The sequence below is a fragment of the Motacilla alba genome, chromosome 2, assembly GCF_015832195.1.
Source record: "Motacilla alba alba isolate MOTALB_02 chromosome 2, Motacilla_alba_V1.0_pri, whole genome shotgun sequence".
NCBI lineage: Eukaryota > Metazoa > Chordata > Aves > Passeriformes > Motacillidae > Motacilla > Motacilla alba.
The window spans coordinates 90,046,360-90,068,091 of NC_052017.1; the positions used below are offsets into that span (position 1 = coordinate 90,046,360).

At 43.7% G+C, this 21,732-nt stretch overlaps 2 protein-coding genes across 7 annotated transcripts in view; both read left to right on the forward strand.

The window, feature by feature from the left end:
* Positions 1-11,339, forward strand: part of GALNT12 (polypeptide N-acetylgalactosaminyltransferase 12) — a 47,063-nt gene extending 35,724 nt beyond the window's left edge. Inside the window, exons 8-10 of one of the 4 annotated variants that reach the window (XR_005255697.1) lie at positions 693-806; positions 2,703-2,870; positions 7,075-7,191. Coding sequence is in view for 3 of the 4 variants with exons in the window: in XM_038126989.1 (XP_037982917.1) it covers positions 693-806; positions 7,075-7,230; positions 9,586-9,723 (408 nt within the window). In the remaining variant the exon portion in view is untranslated. Of the gene's footprint in view, positions 1-692; positions 807-2,407; positions 2,543-2,574; positions 2,871-7,074; positions 7,231-9,585 lie in introns of those variants that run through there. The other 3 variants (XM_038126989.1, XM_038126992.1, XM_038126991.1) reach the window with 3 other exon arrangements.
* Positions 11,340-18,359: 7,020 nt separating this feature from the next.
* GABBR2 (gamma-aminobutyric acid type B receptor subunit 2) overlaps positions 18,360-21,732 on the forward strand; it is a 456,379-nt gene continuing 453,006 nt past the window's right edge. The window contains exon 1 of one of the 3 annotated variants that reach the window (XM_038127756.1): positions 18,360-19,154. In XM_038127756.1, coding sequence (XP_037983684.1) covers positions 18,846-19,154 — 309 coding nt within the window. In that variant the 5' untranslated portion in view covers positions 18,360-18,845. The remainder of the gene's footprint in view (positions 19,155-21,732) is intronic. The other 2 variants (XM_038127754.1, XM_038127759.1) reach the window with 2 other exon arrangements.

Below are 21,732 nucleotides of genomic sequence, written 5' to 3' on the forward strand. Positions count from 1 at the left end.
ACTTTTGCCTCCTGAATACTTAAATGCAAATCCTTGTTAACTAGCCTGTTGTTTTTAAAATTAGCTAACGTAATATTTTAAAATTTTATCTGGAAGTTATGCACCTCTTCTGTCAGAGATCAGCAACATGAGTAAAGAGCATTTAATATCACACCTAGTATCTCTTTCCAAAGATATATTTTGCCCACTTTCAAGATTTCTGATCCTAAAATCTGTCTGCTTGTTCAGCCTCAAGAGGGTACTGGAGTCCTTTTGAGAACAAATCCTTCTAACATTTCCCATTTGACAAACTGAGAAAAGTATGTAGTCATCTTTTTATAAGAAAATTGAACAAGTAGATCCTGGGGGAAAAAGGCATGGCAGACTCTTTTGTTCTGCATGAGTTGATGGCTTGTTGGGTTTCAACACACTTTTTTCATAGTTTCTACCCACTTCCTTTGCAAATACATTGGAACACAGTGTCATTCCTAGGGGAAGCCATCATGTCTGGCTGCTTCAGTGCTCAAAGTCAAGATGGTCCAGTTTTATTTCATATTAGTCTGAGAGATGTTTGCATCCCTTTGATCTATTCCAGTTGCTTTGCACGAGCTTTGGGATGGATCTCAGAGCCCAGCAGGATGGGTGTAGAGTGACTACAGAATATGTTCCTTACTTTAGACTAATATTTTAAAATATTCTTTTGTTCTGATTAGCTGAAGAATAGAGGAATGGAAAACTTCTGCTTTGATTATAACCCTACAAATGAACATCAAGTAACTGGACAGAGGGTCACACTCTACCCGTGCCATGGCATGGGACAAAATCAGGTGAGAATAATGTTTTATTTTTATTTTGACTAACACTTATGGTTGTAATGTAAGGAAGCATGGTAAAGTCATTGCAATAGGGCTGAGAGAATGTGTTGCCACAGTAAGGTGATCTTAGTTTTTATTCTTGCACTAAATTCTTTTTATTTTCATGCATCTTCAGGTCAGCTTTTTCTTCATTCTGAGATGTGTCTACCCAGCCCAGGGAACTCATGCATACCTTTATTATGCCTTTCCACAGAGCTCATTAGCAGGAGTTAATAGCACATCAGTGCAGCTGTAGTGCTGTAGGCCAGTGTTCGCTCATCTCCAAAACCCCTCTGAGCTTTTGTCTGTCCATGCCTCTAAAGCCCTTAATAACAGTGGAAACCTCACTTAGTTCCACCTGGGTCTGTCATCATGTCTCTTCCTTGTGGTGCTTGTCTAACTACCCAAGAGGTTTTAGACCACATCTTCTCCTGTCCCTCTACAGAAATGTCCTCCTTGCTTGGGCTCTACAGTCCAGGAGAGCAGGGGTTCTCTTTAACGCTGTCTTTCTTGCTATCTTGTTTTTAACTTCTGAAGTTGAAAATGCTGTTTTCTTTCTCCATGTTGACTGAAACTGTGTGCAGCAGTTGTTAGTTTTGATAAGCCCCTCTGCATAATGCCATGGTGAAAGTGTTGTGGGGCACTGTGTGCTAAGCTAGAATGGCTGTTTTTGCATAGTCTTGAGTGACCACCTTCCAGAATTGAAGCTTGATGTGGGGCACGTACTTGCCTATCTATCTTGATTTTTGGCTTCTAACCCAGATTAGAGTAAACACAGTACTTGAGATATGGTCCCATCAGTGCTGAGTACCAAAGGTCTTATGAGACCTCTTGTACATAACTCTGTGACAGCTTGGGTGGCTGGACTGTTTAGGTCCTTTTTAAATGAAATTAATCCAAACATTCAGTTAAGATTGTTTGGGAAAAGGAAAAAAGGGAAAACAAAGTTTGGAAAGAAACCAGACATGTGACAGTTAAGCAGTGTATCTGCTATCCTTCTGAACTCTGCTTTAAAAAAAAAAACCATAAAAGCTCGAGGAGTGTAAAACAAATCTGTATTGGGGGAAAATTTCTAATATAAATTGCACTTTACATGAGAAAGGGGAAAGAAAAAGCAATGTACCTCAGATCTTAAAAGGAAATAGATTTGTTGCTGATAGCAAGTTTATTGCCTAAAGGATTATAACTATTATTTAGTATTATTTATTATTTTGTATTATTCATGTCTGGTTTATGTCTTAAGTTTTGTAATATTTCTGTCCTTAAGGCAAAGATGCAGGGGAAGGCAGGGGGAGAATCTTGTACCACAAAAGACAAAGGATCTCAATACTGACAGATGTATGCCAATTATGCTAAGCCCCACCTCACCCTGTTTACTCCCTCAGTTCAAATACTTGCAGAAGTTAAGAATACATCTATAGATCTATAGAGAAGTTAATAATCAGATAACCCAGTCAAGTCACTTTCTTATAAGTAACATTGATAGCTTTTGTAGATTTAGAAGCATTTAATGTATAGGATTACATGCTAACATGCCATAGGTATTTATAGATTTATTTTTCCTTGCATTGCAGATTACAGAGAGGAGAGGAGTTGCATTATTTTTGCATTCCCTGAGCAAAAAGAGTTAGCTTAAATTTTATCCCTTTCCCCAAGAAAGAATAAAGAAATAAGATAAAAGGTGAAAGCAAAAGAGAAGTACAATTCAGAGACGAATCCTCATGAGATAATGTTTTTACAGTTATCCTTTGTTTAGCTAGCGCTAAGAGATGAACTGAATTTACTGCAAGATATCACATCACTGGGTATTAATGCTCTTCCATCTCTGCTGATGGCGTGGTGCATCCGTATACCTGCCGCTGAAAGCAGCGACACTCTGGGAACTGTGCAAACCGCTCCCTCTGCTGGCACCCAAGCAGCGGGAGGAAGGAGAAATGGAGAAACCATCTGACTGCAATCTAAACCAATAAAGGAAAATATGAGATGACTCAAAAGAACTGCAGAGCCTGAGGAGGGAAGGCCAAACACAGGAAATGGGTAAAACAAGATTAGTGAAATGGGCAAAAAGGCGTGGGAGGGCTGGCAGGAGCCAGGGATAAAGGGCCAAGGTAACAAAGTAGTTTGTGACAGAGGTTGAGCAACAGGTGATGAGCAGGGCATGTGTGATACAGGAAAGAGTAGGACAGGGAGTGAACCAAGCAGAGTCATTGGAGAACATTTTAGTGGAAAGGGCCAGAGTGACTCAGTGTGGGAGCTGAGATACCAGCTGGTAAAGGGGGGCATGAGTAGGGGTAATAAGTAATTGCAAGAGAACAAGTGGTCAGCAGGAAGAGTTGTGGGTGGGGGAACAGAGGAAGACTAAAATAAGACAAGATGTAGAAACACAAGTGAGGTGGGAAATGAAGTTGGGGTTGCTGGACTTGCAGCTCTTTTTTCTGGCTCGCAAATAGCTGTGAAACCTACCAGCAGGACATTTCTCTCCTTTCTTTCCCATCCTACCACCTTATTGACAGTCTGAAAAGGTAGCAGGCTGCTCCTCATGGTGTGAATTCTTTGGCAGGTGACACTGTCAGGATCAAAACAGTCAAATGTCAAATCTTCCACGTTTATGTCCGTTGCTGTCTGCTGATGAAATGATCATGACAAGGTTTGGTCATCCTCTAGTAGCAACAACCACAGTGTCTCAGAGATGTTTACTGACAGCAGGTAGCCCTTAAATTCTCTTTGGCCCCATGGAAGGAAATCTGCCATCCTAATCCCAAACTCTTCCTGCCTTTTCTCTGTGAGTTTGTTCTCATCACTCCACTCATTACCTATATAGAGTTTTAGCAGCAAGCCCTGATTCCAAGCTTTGCTCCCATTCCCTGTCCCACACCACAGGCAGGTGGCTATTTATGTAGGGGACAACTGCAGAACTCTTCACTGGCAACAAGTCTCCACTTGGTGATCTCTGAATGTCTGTGTGCACTGTGCTGAGAGGAGAGAGCGCTGTGCTCTTGGTTATTTATAAGGTCCAGCACCTGCTCCTGTTTTACATCCCAGTGAATAAAGCCACTCTCAGAAAACTGAAGTTCCTGGTAGTTTGTTGCTGTTCTTTCTTGAATCCATGGTCTAATTGAGAGGGTTTCTTTTACTCCTTTTGTGTGAGTGTAAGAAAACTAACTGGTTTTGGGTTTGGGTTTTTTTTGTTGTTGTTTTTTGTTTGTTTGTTTTTGTTTTTGTTTTTTTAATTAGCTTGATTCTTATCACAAGAAAGTGAGGATAGCACTGCAGTATTAAGAACTGAGTGTATATGGAAGAGAGGCAGGAAATGCACAAAACACTGGCTGCTGATTGCTTGTACCTCAGGCTGCTTGTGTTTTATGTGGAAGTATCTGCCCCACAGAGGAGAATGAAAGGCTTTGAAACTCAACACCAGTAAAACCCTTTGCCCTTCTGGGTATGGCTGGGAAGCAGTACAGAAGGCACCAATGTGTGATGGCAAGAAATCAACCTCATGTGATAAGAGGATGGGAACACACTGACTGACAGTGTTCTTCCCAGAATTCTCATTTGGAGCTGATATATTTGACATAAACAGTGAGAGGGAAACAAAGAAGTTAGCAAAGCCCTTGGGTTTTCAGCAAAAAAGAGTATCAGACCTGGTAACCCCTCTGCTGGTTCTACCTGTCAAGTGCAAACCTTTTCCTGCATGCAAAACAACAGTAGCCAAGCACAGAGAAGGATGACAGTGTGTTTCAGGGTCCAGTGAGGTAGCCAAAATCTGCTGCTGGCCCCAGTACCAGAGAGACACTGATGCAGCTGAGACGTATCCTGTAGATTGTCCAGAAGCCAGAGACACTGGGTAAAAGGCCTCATCAAGTTTGCCAATAGCACTTAAGGGAATCTACTGATTCTCAGATGGAAAGAAATGCAGTAAGGATACTAGTTACTGGGCCATGGATCAGTTTGAAAATGCTTCCCTTCTGCTGACAGAATGCAAGAAAAGAGAACTAAAAAGCACTTTACCTTTTGAGGAGGAAGATATTTATTTCCTGTATTACTAGAGCTTGGAAAATCCCAAAGCCTGAAGTATTTATTCAGTTTGAAGCAGTGTAGGACAATGAACTGATTATGTTCATTGGGCAACAAGGCAGGAGTGCTTAGTTGTTAGTACTATAACCCCATTCCTTAAAGTTATCCAGAAATAAACCATTTTACTTGCTCTTTTTTGGAATCTGGTACAGATTGAGCGACCATTCAGGAAAGATGTCAGTAGTAAGAAGTGCTCTGGTCTAGAAGCTGCTCCATTTATTCTTGGCGCATCTGGTACAGTCAGCAGCTTGCAGGCTTTCACTTATAATACAAATTGCTAAAGAGTCATTATATCTAATAAATCCCCTAACGAGCAAGGCTCTAAATATGGCTTTGTGAAAGTGGCAGCTGTAAAAAGTGTCCATCCACACACAACTGAGCAGAACTGAGGCTTTTTCTTTATTCACAAGCCATGGGATTAAAATGCATGTCCCTGTAGCTCACTGTGGTGCCCAGTGTAGTGGGTTTTCCATGTGTCAATCAGGTACTGAACCTGGGAATAAAGCCTAAAGGCCAGGGAGTAGCTGCTGCCTGATAGAGTAAATAATAATAATAGGACCAATATTCACACAATTTACTTTTGTTGTGCCTGAGATTTTTTTTTGCATAAGACAAATGTAAATAATTTTTTTTTTTTTTGCATAAGACAAATGTTCCTACATTGTAGGAACAGATCTTAGCAATAGGTTTCAAGGGAAAATCAGGGTCTCCAGGGTCTGATGTCAGCAGGGAGACTTCCAACCTGATGTTGCTTTCTCAAAACACTCATTTCCCTTTGTGGCTTACCACAAATGAATGGTGGGGCAAACAGGTGAATTCTGGGGTGAGGGGGGCTGGGGCAGGGGTCAGTCACTTGCATCATTGCTGGGAAAAAAAAAGCCATGAGGCTCCACAGGGTGATGCAGCAGGCAGCATCGGTTGGTGTTTGGCTGTGACAGCCACCTTGACAGAGAAATTCCTGATTGTGATGTTAGAAGGAGCAGATTTCATGAAACAACTATTATCAGTGTAGTGCAGATCAGAGCTCTTACACTTGGAAATGGATGGCTGAAGATTTTGTAATAGCACAGTCCTGTTTATACTGAAACTCCATTTCCAACTCCTCATCAAGGTTACTAACCCTGGTGGTTGTTAAGGATGTTTTTGTGGTAAGTTCAAGTATGTACATTTCTGAATTAGTACAGCCCCCTTCACAAAGCCTTACAGTCTCCAGGGAGGAAAGAAACCAAAAGAGGATTCCTTCTCTCCTCATCCTTTTATTGGTCTCTGCTAATGCAGCTGTACTATGGATAATAAGCAATTTTCTGATGTTTATAAAACTCTCCTATACTTTATTGAGTATAATCTAAATCAGATCTAAACACACATCCGTGCACTATAGTCATCTAAATTTTTTATAAGCTTGCTAAATACAAACAACTCTCCAACTCTGCCACTCTTTAATGAAGTCCAAAAGTTGGCAAATGTCCATGATAAGTATAAAATTTTAAGGAAGTCTTCAACCATAACTACTACAGAAGCCAGGAGTTTCAGAGCATGTTCATAACACTTCTGTAGAATATCGTGCAACAAGTAAAGATAGTAAATTGTCTTTAAGGAAGTTGCTTTTTTTTCATGTTTAAAAGCAGCTGTACCTGTTTTGCTTCAAATAATATCTTAAAACTTTATAGAACAAAGTACTCATCCCCATGCATCGTTAGTGCTGGAAATGACCATTATAACTGGAAATGAACCAGGACCAAACTGCATTTGAACTATGCAGTGAACAGCTCCTTAGCTAAAAGTAATATTACTTTGTGATGAGTGAATTAAGAAGGCATAATGTCAGGCCAGAAACTGTTTTCCATCCTATTTTTAAGGCGGGTGTAGAATGTGAAAGGTAAATGTTGCAGTTGAATTTTGGAAATTCTTTAATGTTGGAATGACTGTTTTCCAGGACATTTAAGTGCTACAAGAGTAAAGCAGTGCTGTGATGAGATTGATTTTCTCTAAAATAGTAAGCAGTAGAAGTTAAGGACCCTTGAATATTTCTGGCAAAATTTCCCTTCGCAGCAGCAACTTTATTCGTGAACCTAATTATAGTATCTTAGTTTATGCTTCTTTATAAACACTCTCTGTGTACATATGGAATGACTGCTGTCCTTTGTTTCTTCTCTTGGGTTTGTAGTTTTTCGAGTACACATCCCACAATGAAATACGTTACAACACGCGGCAGCCAGAAGTCTGCGCAGCAGTCGATTCAGGGACTGACTACTTGACGATGGACTTGTGTCAAGAAAATGCCCACAGTGTTCCTGAAAACCAGAAGTTTATTTTCAGAGAGGTAAGTGTGCCTGATTGGGTTTGGGTTTGCTTTTTTTGGGAGTGGGTGGAAGGGGAATTATTGAATTTTTAAAATTTTTATCTTACTGCATGCATATCGTGCAGGCCACAACACTGGCACAGGTCTCTGGGAGAAATAGGCTGGCTTGGCTTCTAATATCTGAGCACAGAAACAGGGTAGTAGGCAAAGAGTATTCCAGTCATAAAGAACAGGAAGATTAGAGGAAGGAAAGCACCCTTGATAACATCAAGGAGGTTGGGAACATTCTTGCATGTCACCACTACTGTCTTCTCCTGAGACTTAGGTGCTTCAATATAACCCTTCCCCAGCCAGTCATATGGCTGGCCTACTTCTGCTCTCTTTTAATTGACTTATTTCCCAATATTTATATTATCATATATCCCCAATTCTTCACACATCACCATTACTTTGTGCTCTTTCCTGCTTTTAAGCAGCTGCCTCTACATGATATTAGAAAAGTTTGTGTTTAGTAGTTTTGAATCCGTAAAGAAGCTCCTGGATGCCTGAGAGAAAATAAGCTGGATGAAAAATGATGGCCTTGGTCAGGTTCTGGAGTGTTGTTATTTGGCTAATGGAAAAGGTCACATAATATATCAAAATGGTATATTTACATAATGTGTCTGCATAATACATGTAATCCCTACAGGCTCCATGGCTGACAAATGTCACACTTCGATGCTACCACCAGTGATAGGTAGCAGAGTAAACTCTAAAAAAATAAGATGGAAGTTACTGTCCGTTCCCTAAATCTAGTCCAGACTGAAGCTCATAGTGATATTACTAGATAAAAATGTTTTAAAGGTCGGCTTTATAAATGATGTTTCATTTTTAATGTCATCTTTTAACAAAATTGCTCAGTCATATACATTAATCCCTAAGATGACGTATATTGAAGGATCTTCAGTCACTTCAAGAAGTAATCAAGACAACTGAAATTTTCAAATTGAGAAAATGAAAAAATTGAAAAAAATTACGGAATGCATCTGTTTCCACTGTATTCCTAACCATTAATTTCATCATCTGAGACTTTAGGAATTACTTTAAATGTTCTTTCTCATGATCACTTTGTGCCTGTGTGTGATTTGAATGTACTGCCCTGCTCCAATTCCTTTTCTGCTGCTGCACTAAATCAAAACCACCAGTCTCCACCTTTCAAGGCTAGTGATGGCTGAGGTGTCAGCACCACATTTCTTTTGCTTTGTGCATAGTAGTGTCAGACAGCTGTCCTTATGGATGGAGCATAATCAAAGATTTGAACAGCCTTCCCAGCAGCTTGGAAAGAATTGAGTTCTTGCAGGCACTGAGTCAAAAATGAGTGAGATGGATACTGATGAATCCACTGTGAAGTATGAATTATTGTGATGGAAGCAAGAAAGTAATTCTGCAGCTGAATCTATCAGCAAATCTGAGCAAGCACACGCTGCTGGGCATCAGGAGCTGTGGCTCAGGATGCAATTAAGTACAACATTCCTGGTGAGGGAAGGAGCAGACTTCCACAGGAGTCAGGGCTATGGACAGAAACAAGGCACTGGCATTTTTCTTTCAAAGCTGCCAGGGACCTTGGGAATGCTTGCACGTAGGAGTGGCACCCAGGCCAAGGGGATGGCCTCAGAGCAGGGCAGTCCTCCACGGCTGGCTATGCTGCCCTTTTGCAGCTCGCTGTCCTAGCTGACAGTGCTCCTGGATTGGAATGAGAGACTTGATCTGGAGATAAACATAAAAAAAGCGCCTGAGGTCTCAAAATGTGTTCTTTAGGGAATTTGACTGTGGAGGCCTGTCAGACCTTACACTTCTGAGGCAGCTGTACTGCCTTTCAGCAAAGCAAGTGAACTCCACACACATCTGCAGGCAAGGGGCACACTTAAATATTTTTACTTTCTCCACCAAAAATGTACCCTACGAAGAGACAGGAAAATTTCTTGCTAAAATATTTCCAACATTTATGCCTCATGAACAATATTTACCTTTTACTTACAAGATGTGCAATAAATTTATACATTTGGGTAATGCTTGTGCTTGGCTTAGTTCTTTTCTGCCATATTCTGGTCTGGTAACAAAAGGCAATTAAAGCAAACGTTAGCACATCATTTACAGGCTGAGATGCCACTTCATGAGTCACTCTAAAGCAATGCTGATGTCAGTTTACATAAGTTCAAAAGCAGGATCTTTTGATAAAGTTTCAGACATCCTCAAGTTAGGCTTTACTGCACAACCCCATTGGAAGGATACAGGCGATATTTATTTGTTCTAAATGTTTTCTGTTACTTTAAAACACAGTGATAAGTCTGCAATTTTTGAGACCTGAAAAGCTAACTTTATTTCTGCCTTTTGTAGGACGGTACCTTGCTTCACCCACAAACCCAGAAGTGCTTACAAGCCGAGGCAAACGCTTACAATGGGAACCCAGCACCATTGTTACGACCTTGTAGCAACTCGGACTACCAAAAATGGTTCTTCAAAGAAAGAAGTTGATCCAGTTGTTGTCTAGAATATAGCTGAATACAAAAAAAAAAGTGCTCTTTCTAGTCAGCAGTTACTCAGCGTTTTGAAAAGTTCATAAGTGATATATTTTTGTATGGAAAGAACTGTAATTAGTTGACAAGGCTTGGATCTCGTTTCCTGGAGCTTTAGAAGGCACTAAGTATTGAGAGCTTCATAAAGTGCCACAAAATCTGCTCCTTTTTATTTGGCAGCTACAAAACTGCTTCTGAAGTGTCTTAGGTTCTTTTCACAAGTGACATTTTTTAATCTACTGTGTGGAAGTAAGGCAGTCAAAAAAATTGCACTAATATTAATCTGCCAATGACTTAAAATGTTTATTTTTCTACTAAAACATTCTGCAGTTGGGTCTTTTAACAGATAGTAGTTAATAATTATTCTTGCCTTTTAAATACCGAGATAAATGTAGGCCATATTCTGCCCTAAGTGACTACCACAAAGCCCTCACTAAAGACAGAGTGGATTTACACATAAAGGCAGAGTATGTCTGCATGTTTTTGCACAAATAACAATCTAGTTGCATACAAATTGCACATGCTTGACAATACTATACCTTAAATGGTCTGACAATTTTACATGTTCATGGCACTTGACAAGTTTCTAATCATGCTTAAGATCGCTTTGGGAGTAAAATGGGGATTTTCTCATCTTTCTTAAAGGCAAAAGGCAGCAATATTTAAAGGTGATGCTTTGGGAAAAGCTATTTTGATTCATGTGGGCCCAGCTATGTGGTTGTGTCCTAGAATCCACAACCAACTTTAACATTATGTGGATTTTCAATGTGCATAAAACTTTCAAGATAAGACCTATCAACAATTCTTTAGCAAAAATTTCAAAATTACAGTTAGAGAAAATGAATCTTAACATTTAAGTGTTTAAATGATTCATGTAAAAACGATTATATTTTTTAAATGGTTTTGCAACTGATTTCTGTGAAATTCAGCTAATATTAATACAAAAATTGTTGTCTTTGAGGTATAGCTTGCATTTTGTCTGGGAGCTCCTTTTAGATGAGTTGACCCTGCATGTGGTCCTGTTGAAAACAGGAGTGTAATCTGCAGCAGTACAGGATGGTTTGTGCCCTGGTGTGTAGGATCTGCCTTGCCCAATCAGACAAAGAGTGTGTGTATGGCAATGTGTCTGGCCATTGACCATCAGCATAACCATGTTGATTAGCAGAGTTTCAGCTCATAAGAAGAGTTTCTTTTCCTGTCAGATGAAGGAATGCTTATGTGTAGAAGGATGAACATATCAACCTTTTTCCCCTCTGAACTCTGGGCATCTGTTTTGATTAGTTTGATATGTTTTGTTTCTTAGTTTTTTTATTTGCTTTTGTTCATGTTTTCCATAAAAAATGTATAGCCTTTCCTATGAATCCCCATAAGCTCATGCCATTTTGGCATACCTATTTATATGATTGGGGTGTGGGGGGAGGGTTTCTGCCTGTAGGAGATACATGTATACATGTTCTTCCAAGGTCTTTCTTACCCATGTAGATAGAAGGTTTTTGTGAGCACCTTTGAAATTTTGTCTCTGTGGGCTAGACTGATGAAACTGATGTTAGAATTAATAAAATATTTTGTGATTCAGTAGAGTGGGAAATGTCTTATCCACTATTTTTGTTTCTTGTGGTCAGTGGTTTTCATTTTGCTGATCTCTTAGGCCCAGATCCCTGCAGCACTTGGGAGAAGACAGCTTCATTTTATGGTGTCTCAGGTTCTGTTTCCTGAACTCAGTAATGCTTCTGTTCACCTGGTAGTAACAGTGGTTTATACTTTGTGAAGCCACAAATCAAAAGTGAGTGGCTGCATGAGAGAACAGCAAGGATTTTCTATTAATTTCTGCTTTGCCTTCTTGACTGCTGATTGAACAATGTTAGTAGCTGATAAAAGCCCAGCTACTAGAATCACAGCCAAAGCTCTCACTCACCTCCATTCTCAGTGAGGTTTTCTTAGTTTTGGCATTTCAAGATTTCATCATCAGATGGTGGTATGCAAGTGAAACTTAGTAAGTGGAAATTATTTTCTATATATCTTTTCACTTTGCCCTTGTTTAGAGGGAAGTATTGATGTTTTTGGCTTCCTGCATCTGAGATGTTTTCACATATGCCAGCAAAACTGCCAGCCTGGCTTGCATATTTGCTAGACAAACACACTTGAGTTCAAAAGCAAACACCAAACATTAGCAATGCCACCAGCTTGCTCCCTCTGTGCTGGCCTTTTAGTCCCTCCACTTAACCATTTTTTATTCCTTGACAGCCTTTTCTTCTTCTCAACTCACTGAAGTTGTATTAATGCCTGGCTTTAGGTTTGGAGGGTGAAGGACTCCATCAAGCATCTGAGTCATGAAGCACATCTTCAGACTTCTTTTGACATCTCCAGACGTCCTTTTGCAGGAGGTCAGGGTTACCTGTTGAGGAATGGACTGTGGGCTTCTGACTTCTCCGGATCAGAGATGGGGCTGGATGTCTCATAGAAATGGAAAAATGGGAGGATTTCAGTCACAAATTAATGCTTATTTCTTAGTCTTTTTATTCCTGTATTTATGGGGGGGAGGTGTTTGTTTGTTTGTTTGTTTTTGGTTTTTTTTAGAAAGCCACCCAGACTACAGTCAGGTACCTAATTATCATATTTATTTGAAATGATCAGGTAGTGATTTTGACTTTTTTTCATTTATTGACTTACCAATTTCCTTTCATTTAAAAATTGTCTTCAACATGGGCTAAAACTTACTGGATTTTCACTTCAACAGAAGACAGTACATGAACCTTCCTTCTAAGAAATAAACCACTAAAACCTCTGTATATGTGGCCTTGTCTGAACCATTGTGTTGGGGGATTACTAGCGCTTGCACAAACACCTGGGAACAACAGTCATCATCGTATATGCATCAGTCAACATGAACTGGAAATAGTATTTCTTGCTGGCTCTGCTGAAAACAGAGACTTGAAATTGTGTTCAATTTTTATTATATTTATAGGAAGTGGTAAGATGCCCTGCAAGGGGAAATTCATGTTGGTTGATAACACTAGGACTGATGAGACTGTGCTCCTATTTCATATTTATGAAAACATGGGGACCTACACAGTGATAGTACTTGGTTGGTAATTTAAAAACTGATGTTCTTTTAACTTCATTTGCCTTTCTTAAGGCCTTTAGATTTAGAGATTACCTTGAAGTTAGTTGAGCTTTGTCTTGATACCCTGATATAAAGACAGCAATCAAAGTGTCTGGAGAGCCTGTAGGGTTAGGAACAGTGTGTATACCCTTGCAAATGTGCAAGGTTTTTTTTTTTTTTGCAGTGTTTGAGAATGCTGTATGCTCTTGTAACAAATATGGAACTTTGGTCTAGAAAGTTAGCTGAGGTAGGTGTGAAAGCCCTTGGGAGGGAGGGAAAAGATGGATAGGAGAGCTTCCCCCTGTTCTGTTGAGGCACAACAGCAATAGCCGAGTTCAAATTATAGCACTGCAGTATTCCTATATTTCTCATTTACAGAGGAAAAACATTCTGCATGTACATGCAGTACTAAAATTACTATGCCTAGATTACTAGTTTTCTTTTTTATCCACTATTCACTGATATTTTTATGAATAGACAAAGCCTGATTAGACCAGTCCCAGTCAGCACTGACTGGAATTGGATGGCTCCAGGACTTGCAAATGTGGAAGGGGACAAAAAACAGGGCACGACCTTCTCAGTGATCTCTCCAAAAGTATTAAGAAGATGAATATACAGGAAAATACATACAGGAAGTGAGTTGCTGGCTTAAGGAGTTGCATGATATATTTCGTGTAGCATCAAACCATCTCCCAGAGTTGGAGAGGACTTGCAGCAGATGCAATTTATTTGTTGGTGCTAATGGAAAATCAGTTTGCTGAGTTTCTTGACTTTATCCATGGTCTGAAGATACTTAACTTGGAACTGAAGAAAAAGTGGTCAAGGGAGTCATACTAGTACAGATGCTTAAATGTGAAATTAATTAATTAGGTACTCTGTGATGAGCAAATATAAATACATAAAGAAAAAAATGTTAATTGTACATACGCTGTGAGAAGACTTAGTAATAACTGAGAAATTGGAAGTGATCATTAGCGGGAAGATATTTGACAGTGTTTTTGCAGAAATATGGTTGAAGGATTCACATGATTGAAGCACTGAAATGACTGGGTAACATGCCAGGAAGAAAGTGACATTTGATTTTCGAGTTAAGAGAACAGGTTTTACAATTCTTGTGAACTGATATTTTAGCCAACACGGAATAAACAGAGGGTGTCTGATGTAGACCACCAAATGAGAATATAATGCCTTTTTTCCTAACAGATAAAGGATGTGTGCTGCTTCAGAGGAATTCATCCTAGGGAATGCACTTTACCAATCTGACGGTAGCAAAACCTTCTGGGGATTTCTAAGGGGAAAAAAAAAGGGCCAGTGGCTGTGTCTGACACAATATTTAATAAGCAGTTTGGTGCAATTCTCCTTTAGGCCTCCTTTTATTTAAAATGAGCTGTTACCTGGGCATCTGTTATACATAAACATAGCATAGTACCTAAGAAAAAAGAAATTTCTCAGTCCTGAGAATTGGAAAGAAGGAGGCTTTACAAAATATAACTGTAGCAGAGAATCATGTTGAAAACATATGTGGAGAAACTTTCTATCAGATTGCAAATTAAATACTTTGATGCCAGAAATAAAGGTTTTTATGAATTCAAAAGTTGGCCTCAGTATGTCTATTACACTAAGATTTCTAATTGCATTATTTTCTTGCAAACATCCCCTTTTTTAGCAGGGGGGAATGAGGGGTGCTTGGTTTTTTTTTGGCTATGTTTGTTTGTTTTTGCTGCGGGTTTTTTGTTGTTTTTTACAAAAGGTGGAGAAACTGTCGTTTTCATGCCTCACTGATACACAGGAAGAATTATGAGAGGCTTACTTTAACTAATCCTCATTGTTCAATATATGACCTTATTTGCATCCCCAGAACAAATCCCTAGACTGAAAAATAAAAGTTATCTTCTTAGTGTGAGTTGTTTCTTTTTTTTTTTTTTTTATTTGTTGGGGGTTTTTTTTGTTATGTTTGTTGGTTGGTTGTTTTTATAGAACTTGAATGTTACAGTTTTTTAGTGTTTCCCAAATACTTATTAATCTGTCTTCACAATACTACCATGAAGGAAGAGCACCCTATTTTACTGACAGGGAGCGCATCAACAAACAGATTAAGGTCAGAAGCACCACATTGTTAAATACTGTAATTTGAAGTGCAGCTTTGCTTGGTTTCAATGATATCCAGCCATACTCCAGACCTCTGCAGACCTTTCCTAGATGCATTTCTTTGCCCTACCTCTCCAGCACTGACCTTCCCTGTGCACTGCAGGGACACCAGTGTCAGCTGGTCTCTGCCTCCCACATGAGGGCAAGCCTTGAACTTCACACTGAGGGGAACTGTCCAGGAACTCTTTCTGACCTGTGCTGGGAAAAGCAAGAAGATGAATTTCAATCTTCAGCTAACAAGAGGACATTTGCTGCTGCAGCAGTAGCAAAGAAGGATGTCAGGTAGTTGCTAATAATGTCCAAGATACTTATTCTGTTGCAACACACAACCTGGCCTCAAGCTTTCTTTCAGAAAGGCTGAGTTCTCAAAACCGTGGAAATTGCCAAAAAAACCCCCAGATCTTGGAAAGATGATGACAATCCAGAGACAATGTGAGTGTGTGTGCTAATAAACTGCCAATATTGTAAAATGATCACCACATTGATCCAAGTAGCTGTAGTTCTGGTAGCCAAGTACTGGTGAAAATCACAGAATGATACAGTACACAAGGAGTGAAGAAAGATTTTCTGGGAAACTGATTTTGACAGACAAACTTGCATAGCAAGTTGAGAATGGCAAAACATCATTTAGCATATGATATTCTGATTAAAAATAGCATTACACAAAATCAATATGGCACCTATTCCTGTTGGCATCCTAGGAATGTTCTTGGCGTTATGATAATCAATTTTCTGGAAGAAAATGAGTTGCTGGAAAGTTTGCAGGTGATAAGCTGCTGGACAAGTCACTTGTACAAATAAAGGTCATGGTTTGATTTATTCTAGTGCAAGACCAAGCGCACAGGAGTAAGGAGGTAGGTGATGCTTCTGGGCAGTGCTGGCAGGAGTCGGGGGGGGCAAGAGCTGGATGTTCCTCTGGCTCTGGTCCAGGGGGTTTTCCAAATGCCTTTTACCCCACCTGGGTCACCAGAAACTGATGCCTTGTGAAGGCTGACCTAGAATAGAAGCTAGACAGAGTTAAAGACCAAAGTTGGTATTTATTAAAGGGCCTCAGTGGATACACCTTGGGCTACACCCAAGATGAACCCAAAATGGTCACAAAATGCAGGACCGGTCACGAGGTCTCTCACTTTTATAAGTTGTGGTCCATTTGCATATTGGAGTTAATTGTCCAATTATAGCTTTAGATTATGAAGTCCCATCCTTCTTGTTTTTCTCTCTTCAGTCCACGGTTGTTTATGCTCTTGGGCCTGGGATTTGGATCATTTGTCCTTAGTCCCCAGCTAGAGAAGGAACTGTTTTGTCTACCTACTCGGTGAAAAGAGCTTCCTATCCCCTAATATGAAGCCCAGAAAGCCACACACTAAAGCAGTACAGAATGTGAAAAATATAAAAGCTAAAACCTGAGGCATCAAAAACATGGTGTGGATGATTTCATAAAGAGACATCCCCACAAGGACAACACACTGTCTGGTCTGCCTGTAGGGATTAGGTTTCTCAACCAGCCAACCTGCCCAGCCTATGGAACTGGCTGGTACTGAGGGAGGTGCTGAGGGAGGCTGCAGTTTATGGCCCAGTGCAGGCAGGTGACAGGGTCAGAAGGGCCAGTTCAACATCATGTGGAAAAAGGAGAGGTACATTGGAAGTGTCTCCAGGAATGATTCTTGAGGTGAGGGAAAATTGGCATTATTACTTTACAAAAGCAAAATGTGATTAATCCTAGCCCCTGTGTGTGGGAGAAGATCACTGATACTATGTCCCCTTAAGCTAATAAAGGTATGATGAGACCTGGTGGTTGGAAGTTGGAATAAGACTAATTGATACGGAATATGAAATGCACCTTTCAGCAAACTAATTAATAATTGAAATGATTTATCAATGATTTATCAATGATGGACTCTTCATTACTGATGCCTAAAGTCAACACCGCTGGACGTCATTCTGAGTGAAAGGCTGTAACACAACAAATGTTATGAAATTACTGGTTGAGGGCTTTTAGCCCAAGGTCAGATCTTACAGTCTTAGAATGTATTAATCCATGAAAATTCTTTCCAGTTTATTGCAGACATGCTGCCATTGCTGTGTAATATAAATTAGATGTATTAGGTTGATCTTCAAAGGTTTGCTCGGAGTGACCTCAGGAAATTTATGAATATGTATAAAAAGTGGGGTGCCTAAGGCAGGGTTAAGAAAAGTTTTGCATTTTGTCTGTACCACCTCCCGTATGGGATCTACCTGAGATGAAACAGATCAGTGAACTGCTGCTCGGGGACACTGCAGACCACAGATGTGGGTGGGCTGAGTGAACCTGTTCCCTGGGGGGGGGGATAGCCTGGGAGCAATGCAAAAAAAACATGGGCTGTCTATGGGATATGCCCCACAGCCACTGCGATGTGGAGGCAATTACGTGGGAGAACAGGTGTGGAAAGGGCCCACTTCCACAGGCTACTCAGAGGGTTGCAAGAGTCCTTGGGGAAGCTGAGAGTCCTGCTGCAGCCTTAATTTTTTCTTTTTTCCTCTTCCTTTTTTTTTTTTTTTTTTTTTTTAACCTGAGCTGTGTCAGGCTCCCCCAAAACCCGCCAATTCTGCAGAAGAAGAAACAGTTAAAAAAAAACCAAAAAACCAAAAAAACCCAACAAACAAAAAAACAAACAAACAAAAAAACAACCAAAAAACCCAAACCCCACGACTTCTGCTCTAGCGAAACGCCCCGCTCCTGCGTGCCGCAGAGCTGCCGTGGCCCGGGCTGGCTGCGCGTGTGCGTGTGCGGGGTGCCGAGCCCGAGCGGGAGCGTTTTTGCGTGCCGCGTGTGCGCGGGGGAGGGCGGGGAGAGTGCGCGGAGCCCGCCCGCGCCGGGCAGCGCTGCCAGCGGGCTCCGTGCGTGTGCCGGGCGGGTCGCGCGTGGGGACAGCGCGGGGCCGCGGCTGCCGCCGGCCTCCCCTGCCCGCCGATGGGCAGCGGCCGCAGCTCGCACCTCCTCCCCGCGCCCGCCTTGGCAGCTCCACCTGGAGAAGGTGCCCGACCCACAGGCAGCCAACGCTGATGCCGTGAAGAGGGAGCTCGGTCCGGCCCCCGCCGCCGCCGCACACTTTGCTCTGCCCCCGGCCGCGCATCCCGCCCGGCGGCTCTGCCCGAGCCGGAGGGAGGGCGCAGGCGGCACCTCGCGCCCGCGGCGGGGGCTGCCCCGGCTCCCGCGGAATGCGGCATTAGCACCCCCGCCCCGGCTCGGCACCGCTCCCCTCCTCCGCCTCCCCGGCTCTAGGGGGGGGAGCTTTTTCCTCATCGGCGTTTTCTGCCGGAGCATCCCTTTTTTTTTTTTTTTTTTTTCCCTTTTCACCCTTTTGGAGGAGGAGAAGGAGGGGGAAGGAAGGAAGTGTTCAATGAGGGCTGCTCGGCTCCCCCCCCCGCGCCTGAGAGGTGCTGTCCCTCCCTGAGCGGAGAGGGGGGAGAGCTGCCGGGGAGGCAGAGGCAGGTCCCGCTCCCTTGCTGTGCCGCCGGGGAGAGCGGAGGAGGGTGGTGGGGAGAGTGTCTGTGTGTGCGTGGTGGTGGTGGTTATTTATTTATTTATTGCTCCTGGTGGTTGCAGCTGGCAGACCTGGGAAGGAGTAGGCGCCATTGCCAGAAGGATTATTGCCAGGGGAGGGGAGGGGGGGGGAAGAGAGAAGAGACCCCGAGGCTCCCGAGGAAGCGGAGAGAGGCAGATCTCTTCCTCCCGCCTTGGCTTCTGCCGCCGGGGGATGCGCCCAGACTGAGAGGGGCTCGGCTCTCTTCCGCCGCTCAGCCCGTTCCCCCACCCTCAGTCCTCCTCCTCCTCCTCCCCATCCAGCAGCATGCATCCCTCTCGGCGGAGACCGGCCGCTGCCACCTCCAACCCTGCCATGCTACTGCTGCTCCTGTGCCTGGGCTGGGCGCCGCCGGGCTGGGGCTGGTCGCGGGGCAGCTCCCGGGGGGCGGCCGGGCTGCCCCCCAACGCCACCAAGCCGATCTCCATCATGGGCTTGATGCCGGTCAACCAGTCCGAGGAGGAGAGCAGGATCACCCAGGGAGTGCTACCCGCCGTGTATCTGGCCATGGATCAGATCCGCAACGAGTCCCTGCTCAGCCCCTATTACCTGGACCTGCTGGTCTACGACACGGAGGTAGGGACCGCCGCGGGCCCCGCGCCGCCGGGCGCAGGGGGAGGCGCCGCCGCCCAGTCCCGGGGCGCTGCGGGTGCAGGGGCGCAAGGGCAGCGCGGACGCCCGGGCCGGGGCTGCGGCTGCCGGCGGGGCCTCCGAGCCGCCTTGCCCGCCCGGCCCCGCAGGCTGCCGGCAGATGTGCAGGGACCGGCGGCGGCGGGGGGGAGGACGTGGGGCCGGCGGGCCGTATCCTGCCCGCCCGGTATTAATTATCAGGAGCGGCTGCCCCGGCAGCTGGGGCTCGCCCCGCCGCCCCAGAAGCGCCCCTGTCCGGGAGTCGCCTGCAGCGCGGGGGGTGGGCCCGGACGGGTGCCCGGGCGGCGGGGGTTCTCCTGGCGGTGGCGGTGGCTGGGATCCGCTGCCCTTGGCACGCACGTACACCGGTGGGAGGAAAGCTGCCTCGCCCAGCGAAGCCGCGGCCGCATCCCTCTGCCAGCCGCCACCCGCTCAGCAACAGATGCACACCGGGCGCTCCGCTCCCCCGCTCCGCCAACGGGCTCACGCTGCCAGCCCGGCTTATCCCATGAGGCGACGGGACGCGAAGGGCAGCGATCGCAGCCGCAGCTTGAGGAGGAGGAGGAGGGGAGGCTCTCGCAGGGGGTCGCTGAGACTCCCCCCGTCCCTGCCCTCCGGCCGGAGCGGCTGAGCGCTCGCCCGGGGATGCGTGGCGGGCAGGCGGCGGGGTGCGGAGGCGCTCGCTTCTCGGGAAGAACTAAATTTGTAGTGCCGGTCCCCGCGGAGCGCTGCCAGCGCGGCGGGATGCCTGCCCCCGTTCCGGAGCGCTGCCAGCGGCCGGCCGTCAAGGCTGGGAGAGCGGGGAGCCCTGCTGAGCGAGGAAAAACACTCCCTATACCTGGGAGAGAGAGGCAGGGAGCGAGGCGAGGGCTTGGTCGAGCTGGTTGCCACTACCACCCGCCCACAACTGCCTTTGGTTTTTGTCACAACTTCAGTACCTGTGTGTTTGCGGAGGATACGCGCGGGTCCGGTACCGGGGCTCCCCTGAAGATGGCAGTCGCTTCTTGTGCAATGCTGGCGGCCGGGGTTCGCTTCCAAGACAACCCCCGGTAAAGCAAGTGACTGCTGAAAATCTTGCCGGCTGTAATTTAAGGAAGCCCCTGTCTGCTCCCTTTAGGTTCTCAGGGTCCGGGGGGAACAAGCTGAGAGCAGCAGCGACGGGCTGTGCTGCTTCGTGACAGTGTTTCCGTCCCTGAAACGACTACCAAAGGCCTCTCCTTCCAGGGTGGCTGCTTTTTATTGACATAAATTTGTCATAGTGTTTTTTTTTTTTAAGATATCTCTGAGCAGAAATGCATGGAGGGCAATTCTGCTGAAGATGTCACTTAGGAAGGAGCAGGCTGCCATCCTGTTGTGTTGTGTGAACGAGATTAGATACTCACCGGGAATACAGGCAAGATCAACCTAGAGTAGCTGCTTGTTTCCTTAAAAAAATGAATCTCAGGGAACTCTGCAATTGTAATGAAAAGAATTATGGGGGATTTTCTGAATGGCATTACCTGTCTCATAAAGTGAGATGCATGTCAGGAAAAAAATCACAGTTCTCCTAATCCTGTTTTCATTATGTTATTCTATATTAGTTTTTCCCTTGGATAGAATTATTACAAAATATGCATAGGAATTAGAGGAGCCTAGGCAGGATGTACCTTCTTCATACAGCAATATCTTAATCAATAAGGTGCTGCACTTTATTGCCATCAAAATATTGTGATGTTCTTCATACAGATTCTGGGTTCTGAACTAGGTAGCTATAAAAATATTCAGGAAAAAAATTACCCTGTTTGTTCTGGAATGAGTATCAGTTTCTTAAAAATTGTGTTTTTGCTGTTTAGTACTCCAGGGACATAAGAAATCAGGGTCATGTTGCCAGCTTGCTGTGTTGCTTTGAATGCTTTTAAGCAATTAATAAATGCATGGTTATGGAATGCTAAGTCAGGCGAACGTATATGTTTGGAGTACAGTTGGGTCATTATTGTGAGCCTAATAGTGACAAGTAAATAAGTTAGTGTCCACAAAGAGTGCTAGATCGACTGCACCCAGACAGAATGGACCAGTGCCTGGAACAGCCATTAAATACCTAATGGCAGCACAAACTTTTTCCCTCGGTTCAGACATTACCTTTTTCCTTCGGTGCACTTACGGTAAGCAGCAAGGTAGCTGGCTCATCATGCCCACTTGATTCTCAGCCTATTTTCTGAGGCTGCCAATAAATAGATATGCCTGAAGGGCCTGGATCCCTATCATTGCATAATCAGAGACCAGGGAGTAGCTCTCCCTCTCGGGGCTTCGCAGGTGGTGCTTGTGACATTGTTGGCTCTTGAAAGAGAGAATGTAGAGCCTTGGAACACACGGGATTTTTTTTAATAGCTTGAGAAATAATTGCAGTATATTTATAATGCTTAGGAAATGTAGGGCAGTGGTTTACTAACTCATGTATTCTCCCTTGAGTCTCTCCAAAATCCTTTATTGTTGCAGACTGATCCTTGTATTGCAATTTTCTGTAATGCTTTAACTAAGTGCTTGT